A 21,373-nucleotide genomic window follows, 5' to 3' on the forward strand; every position below is an offset into this window, starting at 1 on the left:
GGGCTACAGCCCCGTCAGGCTCCCCCTAGCAACTCCTCTGATGGTTGTTAAAGTAAATAGAGGGTGCAGAGCGGCATGCGACTGGATTAATAATTCCTCTGCATATACACATTATAAGTACTGTGGCTATCCAGGGATTTGCAAGCACACTGCTGGCCACTATGCCATGGGGTGCTAATTGTGAGGCACAGGACACAGCCGGAGCTACTGAAAAAGCTATCAAGTCCCTTGGAGGCCAGCTAGAGCTGCTGAGGTGGCACACGTGTCAGTGGTGACTATGGCAGCAGACTGCTTGGATTACTCGCTGGTAATCTTCATTACTCCTAGTCCTGCCCTTCCTCATCACAGTGCTTGCATGTGAGGCGACCAACCTCGCTTGCAGGAACCCGTCATCACTTTGTTTTCCTGATAGCTCTGCTTCTCCTTTGGGAGTACAATATTCCCAGTATCCTGGCATGCCTCAGTTACTGACTACTCTGGTGGCCCATTCCAGCCAAGCCAGGCGAGGCCAGGGGAGTGGATGTAAGTACTTTAATGAGGAAGAGCAGGACTAAGAATAATAAGGATTACTGGTAAGTAATCCGAGCAATCCCCTCCATGTCCTTCTTCTTCATCCCAGTACTTACATTTGAGGCTCACCAACTTCAGAATGGATGGCCCAAAAGGAAAAAATCACAAACACGTAGATGTCATGCATACCAACCAACACCTAATTTATTGGTCTGAGATCCAAAAATACCCCAACACCAAAGCCTACAGAGTTTTGATTGTGCAGGTTCAACCTATGATGCCAAATAAAGATGTTTGGATTTGCCCATGTGGCTACAAATGACCTGGATAGACACCCCTGTGCCTAAGCCCAAGAAGCAGGCATCACCCCAGTTAATTTTCCCTGAATCGTCAGAGAGGGAGTCTCAACCAAGATATAAACCATGGTTATGGTGTCCCCAATCCATCCTTAAATTGTCTGTGCAGCAGTCTTCAAACACAGCCATGGTCCCCCGAAAGCACCGGCCTTCTCACATCCAAATCATTCCATGCAACCTCAACCAAAGAGACAAGATTTGGGAAAAAGCAGGAAGAGCAGGTTCTCGGGAGATGACTTTGGGAAGGAAGGCTGGGTCACATCTGAGAAACTGAGTGTTCTTCCGAATAATCAGATAGGGGAGGGGACTTGCATACTAACGGACCAATTTCCCCCAGCCTCCTGACAGAGGTGATATCTACCAGAAAAACTGTTATGAGCGTTAGGAACTTTAAATAGATATCCTCAATGGGCTCAAAGGCGCAGTCTGCAGGGCTAGAATCAATGGAAGATCCCATGATGGGACACCAGCTTCTGCCACTGGCCCCAAGAGTGACACAGACGTTAGACGACAGAAAACTACAGATTGCTGCCCACTCGGCCCTTGAGGCAGAAACCGGCAAACCCAATGTGAAACATTTATGCAAAAACTGAAGACTGTCATGGACCCCACATTCCAAGGCCAGAATATCATTCCATGGCACCAATCAATCTGAAAGTACTTCCAGTGCCTTTCATAACTCATAAGAGTGGAAGGTCTAGTGTAATTTAGAACCACTCTAGGTATCTCACAGAGATCCCCAGTTGCTGAGGCTTCTGCCTCTCATTTTCAATTCCCTCCCTCCCTCCATGTAAATTTCCTTAGATTTCCCTCCTCCCGGAATCCTAGGATGGGATAAGGCCGGGTGAGATTAGACTATGGAGCTTAGACTGTGGTGAGGCTGCCAGATCCAGATTCAGGGATAACCAGTATCTGTGGGGCCAAATGGGAGCCACCACAATGACCTTGGCTGCTGACTCTGGATTTTGAGAATTACTTTCTGGAGCTGCAGCAGAGGAGGAAAGGCAAACAGCAGCCCCCTTGACCTCTTCAGAGCCATGGCATCCACTGCCCAGGCTCCCTTTCAAGGGAGCGGAGTACAGAACTTCAGTGATTTGGCATTCTCTGGGGAGGCAAAGCGATCCAGCTCAGGCATCCCAAACCTCCTGGACAGCTCGAGGAACAGATCTGGGATGTTTCTCTGGGCAGTTTTCCCAGGAGGCAGAGGGAAATGTCCTGCTAAGAAAATCTGCTTCAAAATTGTCCTTCCCCATGATGTGAACAGCCTTGATCTCCAGATGATTTTGCTCCTCCCAGGAACCCAATTCCAGGGTTAGACACTGCATGAGTCTGGAACGTGTTTCCCCTAGTTTGTTCACATATACTAGGGCTGCAGTATTGTCCGTCTGCAGAGTCACTGCCCTTGCCTGAAGAATTGGTGAGAATAACTTTGGGGCCTGAAGAGCTGCAGCTAGCTCTATCCAATTGGAAAAGCAATGGGCTTCGTGGTTCCTGAACTTCAATTGATGCCTCTGCCCCTCCACCACAACTCCCCAGCTGACTTCTCTGACATCAGTAGTAATGATAGCCGGCAAGGACACTTTGTGTGAACATCCAGTGAAAGGATTGTCGCTGTGGAACCAGCAGATCAACTTTCCCTCAGGGATTCTCATACAGGGATGAGCGCCTTGAAATTCTGGGATCTTGCCCTGCAGTTCTAGCGCAGGTGGTACAGAAGCGGTCTCATGTGTACGTGAGCCAAAGGCAGCAGGAATATACAGGAGGCCATGCACCCCAGAGCCTGCAAAATATCCCTGGAAGGAGCCAGATACTGGACTGAAAAGGAACACAGGGCTGACTGCACATTGGTGCTCTGCTTTTTGGTTGAGCATTCCCATCTGTTGTAAGAAAACAAGCTCTTATGAACTGAAGGTCCCGGCATGGGAGAAGCTGTGATTTCTCTGAATTTATCATGAAGCCTACTGACTCTCCTGCCTAGCATGTCTTGGGCACATTCTACAGATTCAACAAGGGAGCTTTGTCCTAGTTGGACTTTTTAAACCTATTTTAGAGTATACCAATTAGATTGAGTGGATGGGCAATGAATGCCTACTCAGAGCTGCAACCAAGTGGAAGATGGAATAGACCAGCAATAATCATCTCTTGCTAATTTACCATAAGAACATTAAGTGGAAGATATTTCATGTTTATTTCGTTCCACAACTCATATTTGAAACCGTGGAATCAGCAGAATTAGAAAAGTTAATGAAGGCATTACCATGCGCTTACTATGAATTGGAAAAATAACACATAATTCAGTATTATGTAATACATTATTCATGCATTCTTTAGATGAAAACACACAGTTCAGTCATTATTCAATCATTTCTCAAAGGAAGCTCATGAGCTTTATCTATTTTATCGATCTAATCTGAGTCAATAGTCAATAATTTATCTAGAGAAATTCTTTTGTTACTCTGATCCAGGTGCCATTTTAGGTTACTCACAAGATGTGGAGCCTTTTTCACCCAAGATGCCAACTTGAGCGGCAGTATAACTGAGTACTTCAGGTCCTGAAGAAGGCCAATTTATTTATAGTTCAAATGCCGAAATGTAGCTGGTAGACACTTCTGTGAGACTACATTGACCAGATCAACAAAATAGATCCGACCAAATCAATAAGATAGATAAACCAGATTTGACTCCTTGCTGCTGCAATTTATGGTTCAAACTCTTTTCTGTAAAGATTCAAATTGAATGTAACATGTTTAAACCCCCTTATGTAAAAGAATTACTGCATAAAGCCACACCAATCTTTTAATTTCGCACAATCACTAGACCCGCTTTACATATTGAAAATGATAGTGCCCATCAGATCAGGATTTAAAGTAAGTGAAAGGAGTGAACATGTGTTTTTCTTTTGGAATGGTAGGAGTAATCATAGCTAAAGTGTCACTGCAGGTGAATCCCTATATTACATCCATACTGTAGGTACTGTTTCAAATATTAATGTATCCACCGTTCTGAGAATCCAGAGTTACAATGCTAATTCATGAGAGGTAATATGCAGAAATTAAAGCTACAGACCAAAAGCCATGGTGACATGAATATATGGGAGAAGTGAAAACAGGGATGCGGAGAGAAAATAATGTTGCATGGGAATGCTGTTCACTGATAGTGAATACATGCGATTTTGGCTATATTGTTTTTTAAAGTGTTTTTCTATGTCTCCACTCACTCTAAATTTGGCTTCTCTAGTGTCATTGTCTGAATGAATGGACAGGGAAATAAATTCAGTCCAGTATATCAATGTGTCATCTAAGTCTAATACATTCCCAGTTTGACAATCAGAGAATAATCTCAGTTTGACAATTATGCTAATTCCGATCACAATTACAGTAATTTGCATGTATGACAACCCCAGTTTGACAATGCAGGTATTGTGTTGTTCTGTGCATTGTGCATATTTACACAGTCTCAGTATTCACAATACAATATATACCTAGATTGCAAAATTCCAACATAATCCGAGGTTACTCTTGCACACTTTTCAGTGTACTCTCACTTTGCTCTTACACCATTTCATTTCACTCCCAGCTTATTCTTTAGCAATTCTACTAAACTCATAGTTTGATTAATCCCAGCATATTCTAAGTCTGTGCAGTAACCCCACTATAGCACCAGTTTGAAAATCCTAGTGTACTCCCACTTTAAAAAATCCCTATTTTGCAGAATTGCAGTATTTTACCACTTTGACCATCTCAGAATATATTCCCAGCATGTCCAACCCGAGCATAATTTCCAGTCGGACAAACTCAGCACACTCCTAATGTGACAAAAACAGTCAACTGCAGAGTGGCCACCATAGTATACTAGCAATCGCAGCTTCCAATACATCAACAATGTGCACACGTCTTGTATATAACGAGCCTGCAGAATACCAGTCTAATTCCAGAATGGAAAAGCCACTGCACTCCCTGTTTGTCAATTCCAGTTTGCACAATCTGAGCACATTCCTCTTTTAATGGACCACCCTGTTAGTTAATCCAACAACATTATATACCCTGTTTGACCATCCCAATACACTCCCAGTTTCCACATTCCCAGTATATTCCTACTTTGCACAATTCCAGTAAGCATAAAGCTTGACTAACAGTGTATTTTTGCAATTTTTGCAATTTTTGCTAAACCAGTACACCCCAGTTTGACAATGCCAGTATACTTCCAATTATCAGGTTTCCAGTATGCTCCCAGTTTGACATTTTCAGTTTGCACAATCCAATTCTACCCACAGCTGTAAAATCACAGTATATTTCTAGTTTACAAAACAAAAGTTTAGTTCTATCTTTCCAACCCCTTGGTACTCCCAGTTTGTCAACCTCAGCATAGAGTGGTGGGTGTAATCCCAGTATATTCATAATTTTCACAATTCTACTATATCCTCAGTTAGCATGATCCCAGTGTATATTCCCAATGGTCCCAATTCCAGTCTAGTCACCAATGTACAATCCTGCAGAATACTGATATACCCCAGTTCACTGTTTCCAGTAAACTCACAGTTTGCAACAATCCCAGGATATATTAAGTCTGACACGCAGTCTGATAAGGTTTGAGATCCATCAGACAGAGAAATGGCTACGGAAAAAGACTACCTCCAACTACATAAGGTGACAACAACTACACGGTTGGCTTCTAAACATTATTTAGAAAGGACAGATGTGCACACATGCATGATGAAATAACAGTCCCCGTTTGGAGCCTGTATCAGTTCATTGACACTGAACAGCTTCAATGTGCTCAGTTTTGCATGGAACATTGAATTGTATGTACAGACACTTATTGGGCCGCAATAGAGAACATACTTTGACTGTGCTGCTTATTTCCGTACTTAAAATAAAATTAATACTTCTATCTTTATTTTTAGCCTATTAAACTATTATTGGCGTTTTGAAGTACTGCAATAATAATAATTAGTATCTCTCTCAGTAGTACTCATTTCATCAATCTCATAAAATTGTAAGGATGAAGGCCCTGCCAGGATTAAAACTTGTGACCTGCAGTTTGCAGGCATAAATTAGCAAAATATGGTTTGATGTTTCATAGCTGTGTACTTATCAGGTGTTGCTATCGACTCAACAGTATTCATTTTTTACGATCTCAGAAGGATGAAAGGCTGAGTTGAACTCTATCAAGATTTGATCCATCGGACGTGATCTGTCGACAAGGCCGGACTGGGGTATAACATTGTCTCGGCACAAACGAAAAAATGGCCCAAAGTCGCAAATGACAATTAGTCCCTTTAGTGACAGACTGCTGGAGTTTTTGGGATAACTGTGACGCAAATCGAGTTTTTAAATGTTTTGTTCCGTAACACTTGTCAACACTGCTAGCTGAATACTGAAGTAACTTGCGAAACTGGTTTACTTTCACCAAAAAACGGTCCCACTTCAACCAGAAGAAAATGGCCTACACTAGCATGTTAGGCTGCAGCATGCAGGAATTGCTCTATTCTGCTCAGGCCCAGTTGAGCCTGTCCCTCAAAGCTTTTCATGCATAACACTTGACTCTGTGCAGTAGATTAGAGGTTTCAAAGAGAAAGAGAGAAGCGTAAGTGCGTGATGGTCAATATTCGAGATTTTATAAATAAACCTTAACACATGGGGCCTCATCTTGATATGACCTGATTATCTGACAGAAAGACAAACACTGCATCCATTGCCACAGCTGGGGTCCAATTCTCCAGATTATCTGCATGGAATGAATGTATACATCGGAATCTGGGCAGTCTCCAGATTCCGTGCGTGGATCTATGCGGATAACCCCACTGGATCATCGTCATCCTCTGGTGCACACAAGCTGATGATCATTAATGGCGACCACCATTACAGCGACTCCCTGCCTACTCCACCTGTTCTTTACACATGCAAAACAGCGGGTGGAGTCCACAGGGACCTCTGTCTCTCTGCACACATTACAATTGTGATGTGAGCGTAGACCGCAGCGTTCTCACCTCGTGGTGAGCAGTCAGAGAGGTTTTCCTTCCCTACGTCCATCCTTGTGGTAATCGGGTCCAAAATGACAGAATGTGGGAAGGCATTTGGAGTTCCATTTTTCAACCTTATGAGAATGAGACTAATAATTGCTTTCTGGCTTTTGTGTAGGTATGGGATAGGCACTTTCCAGGCACTGACATAATAGTGCTAGGGAGCTATAAAATGGCAACATCTGGAAAATGATGAGAGTACCTGGCACATGGCAGCAGTGCTTGGAAAATAGCAGAACCCACAACTGTTGGCTTTGCCAATGCTTGATTTAATACAGCTTCAGTGCAAGGAACAGATGCAAGGACACACCTATTGTGTATTAATGAAGGTGCTGAAGGCAAACTTGGCTAAGACATTTTTATTACACCAGACTCACATTTAGGGCTGCTATTAACCCATTAATCCCAGAAGACCGCTTAGAAATATCACTGACAGGCCATGTGCCGGACAATGTTTGGTGTTATTACTTGATTGAGCTAGCTGAAAGAGGTCCCAGGAAAATGTGTTTTGGTCAGGGAGGAGAGGTGGGATTGGGCATAGGGGACAGACGTAGTGGAATTGGGCATAGGGAAGAGCATGGCCATGAAAAAGTCAGTGTGAGGGTGAATAACCAAACAACACCCACAAGATGCGTGTCCCTCCTCACATCTCATCCCCCTCGTACCTGTACTTCAGTGCATTCATTTTGGCTTCTAGCTAAGTGCCACCTTGTAGCTAAAACCAAAAAACACAGGAGTAAATTACATGTATAATTTGTACACAATCAGAAATACTCGCTTGCATGGAGCAGTAATGTTCAATTGTACTGTAGTTAAACCTAACTTTAAGGGATATATGAACTTATTCAGAACTCTAGGTTGTTTTTGTAGGTCAACAGTAAAGGGCATTCCAACCATCCTGCATCCTAATGACCGGAACCCCTGTATCATGGGGAGCTGAAATGACAACTTGTGAAGGTGAAAAATGACACATCAATTAATCATCTTGTAGGGCGGCTGAGCAATATTTGTATTTGTACTGAATGAACTTTTAGAGCACCGTTCCCCTGATTAACCATCTCCCCTCTACAACCCCCCTATAACCTTACAGTACACACAGAAATCCCCCACAGACAACCACCACAGGCCTAGCCGCAAGCACATCAACACTGAGTCACAACTACTCTCTCCTCTTTAGCCCTGTCGCACGGTCTCACGTCACCGGCTATCCAGACCGAAAGCGCTGTAGTCTATCAGATCTAGGGCTCTCCCTTATGGATAACATAATCCCAAATATCGCCGCCAGACCCATAGAAAGGAGACTGGCACTCAGGTGCCGGCTACTTCCGACCTGCACACATCAACACCACAGGTTTTGCATCTACCTTTCGTGCTGCCCCACTAATGAACCCCACCCACCTTTTTTTTCTTACAGAGCCAAACTCAACGAAGCCACCAAAAGTGGCAGAGAAGCACTATACAGGAGCACTTGCATTACATTAATACAAATTCTGTGGGAACTTTAGAAATCCCAAGTCCCTCAGTTTCCTTGTTTCAACGTGACCTTGGCTCCCACTGGCCATCTCATGCGGGGATCCCTCAGCCCTGCAGAAAACGCACACCTGGCGACTCTGGGCTCTAGCCCTGATTATGGGGATGTGAGTCACATGCTATGACCTAGTAGACACGATCGTAGGTTCATCATATTTCCTCCCGATACACGAGAATATTTTTTTTAATTCTGTTATTGGTTTCCATTTGAAGATTTGTCAGGCTATGAAAGTGTGGTCCATGCAAAGTGCACATACGATTGTCCTCTATATATTGCAATAAGCTTCCTACTTTTTATATTCGTCTGCGATTTATTTGGAAATTATATTTTGGGTACCACCCCCCATAATATAAAGATTTTGAAAAGCACATAGACTGGCATTGACCAAATGGAGTTATAAGGCCACAAGCCAAGTTCATATTTAGGTTCACAGATATCATTTATGCATCTAGTAGGGAGTATTTTATTCTGTATAATACATTGTCACACCATCATCACCTTTTACTCACCCTGCTCCAAGAAATCTTAAATGTTCAGACCACTTTTTGAAAATACTGTTCCAGATGTAACATGAATTTTAATTGGAAGTGGAATACATTGATCTTTCAATTAATCCTTGGTATTATAGGATTTCTTCCAATTGTTGATATGTCGAATGATCATAGAACCTGTTTGGTCCGAAATAGACCAGCAATGTGCTGTATGCAATGTTTTGCAAACATTCTTTAAGCATTTAAAACAATAGAAAAGCCATGTTTCTGCTTTTAAATAAAACGTCAATGCGCCTCATTTACAATAATGGAGGTAGCCATGCCGCTATTTGCGGCATGGCTACCCCCATTCCGGTCGGGTTTTCTGAATGGGGAATTACCGGGCCATTCCGACCTTGGAGGGCCCGGTATTTCCCCATTCAGGGAAGCCGACCCCAGTACATCCCCATTCCCATTCGAGCCCCCATAGGGCTCAATGGGAATGACGGGCTCGTTGTTAGCATCCTGGTCTGCTCGCGCGACCCATTAAGGATGCCTGGTAAAACCAGACGTCCTTAGCGGGTCCAGCGGGGAGACCTCGTAATGGGGCGGTAGGGGGTTAACGGGGCCGGAAGCTCTACCGGCCCCGTTAACCCCCTTCCGCATTCCTCGTAAAGAGGCCCAATGTGCAACTACACTCCACATGTACACTAAATAGGCATACTACTATCACCAGCGCCAGAAGGACTTTATACTGGCTACCGGCACACGCTAGAATTCGCTTCAAAGCACTCACCATGGTACACAGATGTATCCATGCAAACGCCCCAACATACCTCAAGGCTAAAGTGAAGCCTTATATACCATCCAGACAGCTCCGCTCCAGCAACTCAGGTACGCTGAATGTGCCCAGAAGCAACACGTGTGGAGGAGGCATGGGAAGAGCCTTTGATCTACTCTCCGCACAAGCATGGAACTCTTTGCCAACCATGCTGAGATTAGAAGCCAAACAGCAACCTTTCAGGAAGCAGCTTAAGACCCGTCTGTTTGACTAATCCCTCCTCATGCACCACCCGCTTCATGGTCACCTGCGGAATTAGAATGTCGTCCCATTTTTTGCTCTGATGTGTATGTGTAGCGCCCTGATGCCTGCAGGCTTTTAGTGCTTAATAAACAAATAAATAAATAAAAATACTATGAACATTTGCTACTGAAATTGCTGGTACAGATTTAAATCCTATGATGGCAGCAGGAATTCTGATACATGTCGTTCAAGCAGCAACATTTCAATGTCAAATCACAACTGTCAAAGGCTATTACAGTTAGATCGTTGCCTGGGGAGTAGGGATGTCAAAATTGGACTGTAATGAGAAGATTATTTGCACGTTTTGCAGAGAATATCATAGGCGTCCATGTATTTTGTAATATTGCTCCTCAATGACTCCAGACCACATCCCGTTGTAGGAAAGCAGCCACTCGTTGGCAAACACGCATGTAAAGCACATCTTCTGTGATCTGGACTCGTGGACTGCCCGCACCGGGGGAACCCGAATCCCTGCTTCCAACCGTACCTGGGGCGGCCTGCACAGCTTGCACACCCTTGACAGGCCTGTCTCTTGGAAACCCAGTTCGACTCGCTTGGCTTTGCCAATCCTGTAAAACAGGAAAGGCAGGTTGTTATATGGCGTCGTTTCCAGCACTTCGTTTATGGTGCGGCAGCACCGCGAATATCGTAAACAACACTGGCAGCCGCTCGTGCTAAGCAGTGGAGCAACAGGTGCGCCGCTTGCAGAGACAGCGAGCATTAGACTTGATATCATAATCAGTGGACGCCATACCGCGGTACAACCAGCAGGCAAGCCTTGATTCTTGCCCAGCAGCGCCGCTGGTCGTATCTGTTAAAAACTATCCCGACAGAACTGCCAACAGTGACCCCTACCACATGTTTAGCAGAACTGCCAACCGTGTGTAGTTTCAAGAGATCACGTACTTTACGGCGGTGTGGCCTTAGCGGAGACCCCGAAGCGCCTGGTCAGCAGCAGGGCTAGTAACCGTCCTCCGCAGGGGACCCTTACGCGCATCCTCTGCCGCACAGTGAGCGCAATACCCCAGCAGGGATTCTTGCGCTCACTCTGCCGCACAGTGAGCGCAATACCCCAGCAGGGATTCTTGCGCTCGTTTTCAGCAGCGCAGCCACTGTTGCGCACCTACTGGAGGCCCTTTCCCCTGTGGTCAGCGGCACAGCTAGCATCATAATCCAGCAGACTTGTGTTTGTGGACAGCAGCACAGCATGAGAGTCCTACTAACAGTGGCCCTCTAGCGTAGGGTCACTCAGAAGTACCAGCGTCTCGGGTTGGCCTTTACGGTAATATGGCAATGCCCAAAGCGCCAGCCCAAAATGCTAGGGACATTATTTTAGTCAAAGGGGGCCCGTGTTTTGATAAAAGTTGGTCAGTTTGGTCAGTTACTCTACTGGTAGTACAGTGCAGCTGGTAGTGGTGACGAAATATTATTGACCAAATATTCATATGAGCCACAGCACAGCTAGAGGTTTCCTCCCGGCAGTGACCCCTTAGCGTAGGGACCGCATTACCATATAACAGTCATCAACTCGTAATTACCCTGTATCATGAAAAGTATCAAGACATAGCGGTCTCTAGTTAGCTTAGCTAGCGGAGTGCACCAGCAGGGACTCTTGTGCTCACGGTGAGCAACACTACCACTGGTATGCACCTAGCAGTGACTCTTTAACTTCTGGCCAGAAAACAAATAGCATTATGCACCTAGCAGAGAGTCTTTACCTCCTGGTCCTTATACACCTAGCAGAGACTATTTACCTCCTAGACAGCAGCACAGCTAGCATTATGCACCTAGCAGAGACTCTTTAACTCCTGGCCAGCACACACATAGCATTATGCACCTAGCAGAGAGTCTTTACCTCTTGGTCAACAGCACAGATAGAGTTATACTCCTAGCAGAGACTATTTACCTCCTAGTCAGCAGTCCAGCTAGCATTACACACCTAGAAGAGACTCGTTACCTCTTGGCCAACAGCACAGACAGCATTATACACCTAGCAGAGAAGATTTACCTCTTGGTTGGCAGTACAGCTAGCATTATAAACTTTGCAGAGTCTCCTTACCTCCTGGTCAACAGCATAGATAACGTTATACTGCTAGCACAAACTATTTACCTCCTAGTCAGCAGCACAGCTAGCTTTATACACCTAACAGAGAATCTTTACCTCTTGGTCAACAGCACAGATATCCTTATACACCTAGCTGAGACGGTTTACCTCTTGGTCGGCAGCACAGCTAGCATTATACACTTAGCAGAGTCTCCTTACCTCTTGGTCAACAGCACCAATATCCTTATACACCTAGCAGAGACATTTTACCTCTTGGTCGACAGCACAGCTAGGATTATACACCTAGCAGAGACGCTTTACCTCTTGGTCAACAGCACAGATATCCTTATACACCCAACAGAGACTATTTACCTCCTAGTCAGCAGCACAGCCAGCATTGTACATCTAGCAAAGACTATTTACCTCTTGGTCAACAGCACAGATATCCTTATACACCTAGCTGAGACGGTTTACCTCTTGGTCGGCAGCACAGCTAGCATTATACACTTAGCAGAGTCTCCTTACCTCTTGGTCAACAGCACCAATATCCTTATACACCTAGCAGAGACATTTTACCTCTTGGTCGACAGCACAGCTAGGATTATACACCTAGCAGAGACGCTTTACCTCTTGGTCAACAGCACAGATATCCTTATACACCCAACAGAGACTATTTACCTCCTAGTCAGCAGCACAGCCAGCATTGTACATCTAGCAAAGACTATTTACCTCTTGGTCAACAGCACATGTAGCGTTATACACCTAGCAAAGACTCTTTGCTTCCTGGTCAACTGGACAGCTAGCATTCTACATCTAGCAGAGACTCTTTCAATCCTGGTCAACAGCACATCTAGAGGTATACATCTAGCAGAGAACCTTATGTACCACAGAACAGCTAGAGGTTTCGTACTGGCAGTGACCCCTTAGCGTAGGGACAGGATTACCAGCTAGCGGTCCAGGAGGGGGATTATAACCCTGTAGCACATTAAGAGCAATGACAGATAGCAGTCTTCAACAAGCAGAGACTGTTGAGCTAATATTGAACAGCAAGACTGAAAGCGTACCCCTGCTGTAGATCCTTTTGCTCCTTTTCACTTTGGAGAAGACAGGCGGACAGAAAATATTATTCTTGAAGATGCATATCTCGCAACCCACTCTCCACCTTCATTGTTCACTTTCCCATGCACCCTTCTCTCCTCAGTAGAAGGCTGTGAATGAGTAAGTTGGATAGTATGTGAGTACAGGTTGTTTTTGTTCAAGGTTTATAGTAAGCCACCTCCTGTGGCCTTCTTCTGGAGGTCCAAAGACACGCTTTTATTAGATTTGAGACTACATTTTCTGCCTGTAGGACAGATACCTAGGTTCATGTGCTCATCAACATGATTAAACATATACAGTCAGGAATTGTAAATTTCTTAGACTCAAAGAGATACCACTCTGACACATTGCTCTGAATTATGCACTTGACACAGGAGTTATCATGTTAATGCATTTAATATGCCCCGCTATCTTCTGAGGGTTCTTATTCTCATTAAACAAGCTAAAGCAAAAGCAGATATAACATAACATAACATCACACTTCTGAACAATATTGCCATGTCGGCAAAGCGCATGGATAAAATGTGTAAATAATAGAACAAGTGGTGGTTTAGTTTAAATGCATGCGTAACCTTTATCTCTTATTAAGCTATGCTACACTATACTATACGCCATCAGTCTCCATGCACACAGCAAGCATCCACCCATCACTCACGTTTAGAATGGAGTGTGCTTCAAATGAACCAGCTTCTTCTGGGGTTGACGAGTTCTGTTTAGGTGGGACTGGCTGTCTCGCTCGTATGCTGCTGCTGCTGCTCTGCACACCCCCCTAGCCCCTCCTTCTCAAAATGGACTGGCAAGTCTGCTGCCCTCCCTTCCTCCTTTTTACCTCGTTGTGCTGGGCTACATATCTATCAAGTAAAATGGCGGACCTGCATGTGTGGGTTTGTCAGATCCGCTGTTTGGAACAGTGAGAGAGCTGGCGTGTCACTTTGTTCGTTCGAGGTAGAACTCCTATGTGAAACTATGTTAGATTTTTTTTGTATATTAAAGTGAGATCTCTGTACCCATTAGTAAGTACCTTCACTGTAATCTATGGCATTTTGTGAAGTTCTGCAACATCACTGCATGATATACTTCTTAGTCTGCTGTCTGTTATGAAGGGATATCTTTCTCACTTGTTACCTAGTGCTTCCCATTGTACCCTATGGGCCATGACTTTGCGAAGGTAAAAGATGCTTCTGTTCACGTCTGTCAACCTCTTGTTCTTGAATCCTTATCAGATAACACTTAACTGTGTGAGGTTAAAGGGCTGCTATCAGATAACACTTAATTGTGTGAGGTTAAAAGGCTGCTAGCTGCCAGTTTTGTGGTCGTCCGACATGCCATTGGCTGATCTGCAGGACTTATGAACACTTGCCCCTCAAGTGTTGCATACGTTGTATGCATCATTAAATTCTATGTTAAAGTGTCATGTCTGTCTAAAGAATAACATTTAAGTCTACAGGTTGTTTGCGATATGAAAAGCTATCTTAACTTAGTCTGAGTTCATGTCACCGGCAGAAGCCAGTTGCAGAGCTTCGGACACCAACTCAAAAAGACGGGCCCACTTTTGTCCTAACTAGAAGAACTCGTTTCACTGGTACATTGGTTTAAAACAGAGATACAACTCCACGTTTATATTTCTGTGTCTGTCGCGGCAGGGATATTAGTTAGTGTATGATAAGGTCAAATATGACCACAATGTGCCATCCCCTCTTACCTGGCAGTACAGGCAAACCACTGGAACTTCATGCTAGTCACCAGAATTACTGTGTACCAATATAGCTACGAAAATGCGTAGCATGCGCCAACTTGGAAAAATTGAGTGGATTTCTGTGCACGATCATGAAATTAGACATTGATGCTGGACTAAACCAGGCACTGACTCCTCCAAGAGGTAGCACCGCCACATCTTGGTTGCAATAATTCCCTGAGTTAACCTTCAGAAACTGGCATTTGTGCAAGCACAGGCTGAGTGTGCAGGCTATCCCATTAAAGAATGTTCGCTATACTTGTTAAGGTCTGTTATGTTAATCTTATAGAGTGTAATGATCGCTGTATGAGCAGCACCATGGCGTTTTAAGACAACTTTGGGGTTGATGGCTAGAGGCCACATTTTGGTAAAGAAAAGGCCTTAAAGATATTCCTAACAAGTTTGTCCAAGATGCAGGGTCAATGTGTGCCATAAAGTTAGCATGAGTAGATAGAAGGACCGGATCCCACTCTTTCTTACTTGAAACTGAGAAACCTTGGGAATAAAGTATGTAAGGATCTCAGGCAGTGTAATTTATTCAAGAATGGATATTTTCAATAGGAATTACGGCCTAGGCTATAGATTGCCTGGTTAGACTTGCAAAGGGAATCTGAGCAGAGTTGTGTTCTGAGCGGCCGAGATAGAGGAGAAGTTAGACTGCAAAATTCTGCAGTGTCTGCAAGCAATATAGCAGAATTGTAGTGATGCCCAACTAGGTGCCTTGGGAGTAGTCCAGAGCAGCTAAGAATGAAATGGGAACATATATTTGAGGTTTTTAATTAGGGAAAAGACATTTTACATCACATATGAAAAATTGAGGTTTCATTGTAAGGACTGCCTTAAAAATGACCCCTATGTTTCAGATTGTGCCCCTCTCCTAACGTTTCAGCCGTATTTCAAATATTTCTCTTTGCCAAAATCTCAATGCGCTCCTTTCACTTCAAGCTGCAGTGGGTAAACCCAACAACCACCATGTGAGGCCTCCAGAAAGAGACCAAAATCTCAATTGACAGGTCATTTCCTTTCTTGAACCTTTCAGATAGTGGGCTGTTGAGTTAGGCATCACTGCGCAATTTCCATAAATGCATCCAGTATTAATTAAGATTGGTGTTGATATGGATCTTTTGTTAATTTCCTAAACCCATTAATTTATAGAGATCATATTGACAGCACCCATGTCTGTCAGCACACAACTCTAAATCCATCAACTCTCAGATAGAGGAAATTTTGTATCTTTGTTAAATACATTGTCCCATTCCAGTCTTATTGGGCCTATCAACTATTTGAGGTGAATGACTTTGTATAGCTGCTGAAATCCACTGAGCCCATCATGCACTGCAGGTGAAAGGCTCTGTGTCCTTGGGCTAACCATTATAGCCCATCCTGCCTTGGACAGGGAGCATTGGCATCCCTATGACAGTACTCTGAATCTTCCAGCATGAGAGACGGGAGAATATGCATCAATATAGATGCCAGAAGACAATACTGTTTTGAGGGGTTCTCTGCTGCTAGATTAAATGAACAGTTTTTGTAGTATGTACTGCCAGTTTCCAGTCCTGTGATAGACGGTGTTGTTATTAGCCATTGTAGTTGTAGTCAATTCATGGACCTCAAACTGGCAAAGAACTGAATTGGACTTGCCAGATTTTGAACCTATGTTCTCAAGGCTAAATGCAAATGTCTGAGGCAAGCGCTTAACTTGGCAAGCTATCTCATAGTTTCTATTTGCCAGATAACCATCCTTCTTACAGGCGAAGTTCTGACTCCATAGAGACAATTCAGAGACTCATGTTTTATGTAATAATAATAATAATAATAATAATAATAATAATAATAATAATAATAATAATAATAATAATAATTTGGCACTTATATAGCGCTACGAACCCTCAGGTATCTGACCGCCGCTTATTATTACCCACGGTGTGTGGTGCTCATTTATCGACCTCGGAAGGATGAAAGGCTGAGTTTGGCCCCGCCGGGATTCGAACCCACGGCTGTCAAAGCGACCACTCTACTGGCTGTGCCACTTGACCGGCATGAGATGGCAGACTCTATATCCCTGTATGGGCCCTTCCTTCCTCAGGTAAACCGTGTCTCCAGCCGTGTGAACTCATGGAACCCACCTTTTCTACAGGTGACCCGTTTTAAATCTCTGGGTGAATCTCCAGAACTTGTCCTGACTACTGGTGGCATATTCCCTGCCCTGCCCTTATCGAAGACACAGAACAGATTGTTCCTCTGAGCAGCATGTTTGATATCCATGGGGTAGTGAATCCCAGAATCCATCACTCCTACAGGTGACAAAATATACTTGCAGTGATAATCAATTTAATTATTTTTTTGTGTGTGATTCCATTTATAATTGTGGGTCATTCATCCACTGCAACATCTGGCAGCAATGCCTTGACATTGACCTTGGCTACCAATGTGTAAACTAGAGTTACCTTTCAGAGGCATGTTGACTATCTCTGACTACGATTGGTTGAATAGGGTTTTGAGGGAGGTCTGCTTCAGTCATTAAGCTTATTGCCACTCTCGCAGTCTGTTCCACACAGGTTCTCTCTATAAATTCCCAGAAGCCACCCTTCTTGCATGCAGCCCATTTCTGTGTCTCTCATGATTCCCCAAAGCTCAATCCCTCCCACACATAACTTGTTGATTATCCTGGGGTCACTCCCCAGAACAAATCCTTCGTATATGTCATTAGCTTGTCACCTTTATGCTTATCACCTTAACCAAATGTTCCATCACAATCATAACTTGTGTTTGCATAGCTCTTAGTGGCATATTTTCACAATTTAATGACTGGTTCTCTGTTGTCCTTTCCACAGGTAGGTTCCTGGTCCATCTGTGAATCCCACAAACCCCACCCTTTCTACATCCTTCCTACAGTTGACAGGCTCTTTGTCCATGAATGAATCCCCAGAACCCCTACTACATACAAGGGAAAAGTAATTTTTGTCTCTGGGAAAATTCACAGGATCCACCTTTCCCACAGGGGACATATTCTCTATCCCTCGATAAAGCCATAGAGCCACCTACCCTTCATGTTATACTTCATGGTTTGTTCCTGGGACTGGGAAATTCACCTATATGCACGGTTTCAACAGGTCAATGTGTCACACAGCTTTCCTTTGAAGGCAACAATGCCCAGAATCTAAGGAGAAATGCAGTGTTCTGGGACAATGGGCAGAATCTACACTTCTTGAGGTGAAATGTAGTGTTTTGCCCCAGTGTCAATGCCCACAATCTATCTGCCCCTACTTGTGAAAGGTAGTTTGTCCATGAACAAATCTCCAGAAACCAAACCCTAAAAGTGACAAATCTCTTTCAATAAGCAAACTCCTCAGTCCATCAATCTTTCAGTCCATGGGATTGATAAATACCCTTCACTCATACTTTCCAAAAGAAAGCTTCTCAAAAGGTAATACTTTCTCAGTGGAAGGCCTCGCTGAACCCATCCTTCCTAGAGACCTTCATTCGTTACTTTGCAATAGCAACCACAGAGTAATTGTGAAAAGTAATGCTGCTATACCGCTTGAACTCTGCAACCCTAAATATTGGTCCTCCCCCAACATTTCAACGGTGGTTGCTCCCTGGCTGACCAATCACGCCAATATAAATGGCTAGATAAAAAACACTCCAAAACCATATGTCTCTCTATCGTTTAAAGTTCGGCAACTGCCTCAAGCACCCTGGCAAGTCAAATACCGGACTTATCCCACATGTAAACAATACACTTCTGGTATAGCCATCAAAACCCATCCTGAAAGCACACCCGCACAGACGCCAGTTACTCCTGGTTCTACACACACGAACTGCTAAACACCACTCCTTTCCTTTTTCCTCTTCTCCCCTAACCAACCCACTCCCACGTGCCCTTTCAGATTCACGAGAGCGCCCGGAGAACATGCAAATGGCAGCCGTGCGAACTATAAATCAACATAACATGACATAATATGTGGGAAGTGTATTTAAGCTCATGTTTAATTCAATTTGTCTGTCTCTTACAGCTGGCGCAAAATGAGATTTTCGAGAGGTGAGTGAATTCCTCTTCTATTTCTTTGGCATTAAACAGGAGTAGAGTGATTGGTGAAAACAACGCCCTGCTTTTCTGATGTACTTATTGATTAGAGACACCATCCATTAACCTTACTTATGAATGCAAGTTTGTTTTACAGTTCTGTTTCTTCTTTTCATAGCTTAACTTAAAGTGGGTAAAATGCTGAATGGGTGATCGCGGATGTCACCCAATAAGGGCCTGCACCAAGGGGATTATTTTGCGTTGTTACCTGTATTTATTAGATTGCCGCATTGGTCCTCACACAATGGTGATGTAAAAGAAAACAACAGAGCTGAATTCATCTCACCCTCCTTATGCCTGAGGCTCTTATCCCCACTTTTACTATGTTTACCCTGCCCCTTTCCTTCCACAGACTAAGGTGTGGATACCGTTGGCGGGAGCTTAATACAACAACTTTGGGGCGAGTGTAGGCCCTTTGAGACTACTAAAGTGGTGATCTGCCACAGAATTTAAAAAAACGATGTGCATAACACAGCATCCCCTAGAACAGGTCGGATGTTTGCTCCGTGTTTGTTCAGTTTCTTTCTTGAAAACAGATGGGCAGCACTGTGGCTCCCTCCCGATGTGCATGCGCGGGCACTGGCGTGATCTCGATCCTGTGAGGGTGGGCAGAAGCAAGTGGCCATTGACTGAGAGCATGTACATGTGCAGTCCTGGAAGGGACGGGAGTTATCTTGTGATGGGTCCTGAGTTGCTAAGGTAGGCAATCTCTACAACTTCCCTGTGAGAGTTCCATGCGTTACATTTGCGGCAAAAATGGCCTTTTACACACAAATTGCGGCAAAAAGGCTGTGGTTTTGCCAACGCAATCCATGTGAAGGATGCGAGGGACACCCCCGCAATCCCTGCTCCCCTTAAATGGTATATTGGGGTACACCTTTACCGGGTCAAACCACGCCATCTTTGCCGCGATTTATTGTAAAGGCGATACTTTTTGCTGCGATTTTATTACTGCATACCCCTGTGAGGGAGGCCTACTTAAGAGGCAAGCTAGTGAAAAGCCCAGATGTAAGTTTATGGGAGGCGCAAGAGCAGGAATTCAAACCTTTTGCTTTGTCAGAAGGGGGTAGGAACCCTTCTCCATGAATAGTGGGAGGTACAGGGAGGAAGTCAGAGGTAGCTTTAGCCCTGAGGGCACCCGCAGTCAAATGGAACCCAATTCCTGTTCTCTCCCCCTCCAGTGCCAGTATGTGTCATTGTAGACCCTTATCAACAGCCTTGCCTCTAAATATAAATGCTTGCCGGTATTTCTCTTTCTATTAAGAAAATCCCAGTGTGAGACGAAAGAATAACAGAGAATACCCAGCGAGAAGACCATTATTAGCACTCCATGTTCTGAATGGTGAAGAGGGACCAACACGACCCTGCAGTGAGCCGATCACTGGAGAGGGAGAGTGCTACTGCAGCCATGCACCAGAGCAGCAAAGAAACCCAACTGGCAGCCTGCCTGAGTCCTCTGGCATGGCGGCATTGCTGAATACAGGCCCCCTACACCACCAGGGACAGAGAAAAGGAAAAGAGAACACTTATCCCAAACTTTCCATCATGGCCCCCAGGGAGGGAAGCTGAACCACGAACTGGGGGCATTTCACTTTTGCCACCACTATGGTCGTTATGTGGCAAACCTGTGCTGAGAAAGTGGGCATGGCTTAGCCCATTGGAAGACTTCCCCATGCACATACACATCCACATCCTGGGAGGGTAATACAGGGCAGGATTGGCCACACAGAGCTGTCCAATCAGTACAGAGAGAGGTAGATTTAATTAGAGGACAGGAAACAGAAAGTGTGGGGTTTGCAGGTGGGGTCAGCACTGGAGGTGCACCAAGAGGCCAGGAGGAGTTTGGAAGGATTAGCAGCTTGTGGAGGAAAGTGTTGGAGCAGGTGAGGCATTGGTTTAGGAGTGATAGTGGCTCTGCAGTGTGAGTGTGCATGCGTGTGAGACAGGTCTGTAGAGAGGGTTCTATCAGGTGTAAGTGTTTGAAGGTTGATTCAGAGTGAAAGGAGGTTGGATGAGTAGTGGCAGGGGGGAGTAATAGTGTGGGAGGAGGAGTGGTAGTAGTGTGGGAGAAGAGTAATAGTAGTGTGGGAGGTGGCGGATTAGAAGTGTGGGAAGGGAAGTTGTAGTGTGGGAGGATGAGGAGTGAGGGAGGAAGAGAAGTAGTGTGGGAGTAGTACTAGTAGTGTGGAAGAAGTGATAGCTGTGTGGGATGAGTAGAAGTGGGAGAAGTGTTAACATCAAATGGTGGAGGCAGAAGGAGTGAAACATAGGAGGGAGAAAGGGTTGGTGGGGAGAAGTCGAGGGTGAGGAAGCAGGTAGAGTAGAATGGTAAGGTGACAGTGGTCATGAGTGCAGCTAGGTGAATCCTACAGAGAGCATGACCCCATTCCTAATTAGATCACTAACCTTTGGTTAGAGCAGGGGAAGTTAGGAAGT

At 44.5% G+C, this 21,373-nt stretch overlaps 1 protein-coding gene across 2 annotated transcripts in view; it reads left to right on the plus strand.

Annotated features, from left to right (window-relative positions):
- BSPRY (B-box and SPRY domain containing) overlaps nucleotides 1-21,373 on the plus strand; it is a 191,505-nt gene that overhangs the window by 78,812 nt on the left and 91,320 nt on the right. For both annotated transcript variants that reach the window (XM_069609895.1, XM_069609894.1), the window contains exon 4: nucleotides 18,867-18,892. In XM_069609895.1, the coding sequence (XP_069465996.1) occupies nucleotides 18,867-18,892 (26 nt within the window). The remainder of the gene's footprint in view (nucleotides 1-18,866; nucleotides 18,893-21,373) is intronic.

Source organism: Ambystoma mexicanum, chromosome 8 (genome assembly GCF_040938575.1).
Source record: "Ambystoma mexicanum isolate Mex_15411 chromosome 8, UKY_AmexF1_1, whole genome shotgun sequence".
Classification (NCBI taxonomy): Eukaryota; Metazoa; Chordata; class Amphibia; order Caudata; family Ambystomatidae; genus Ambystoma; species Ambystoma mexicanum.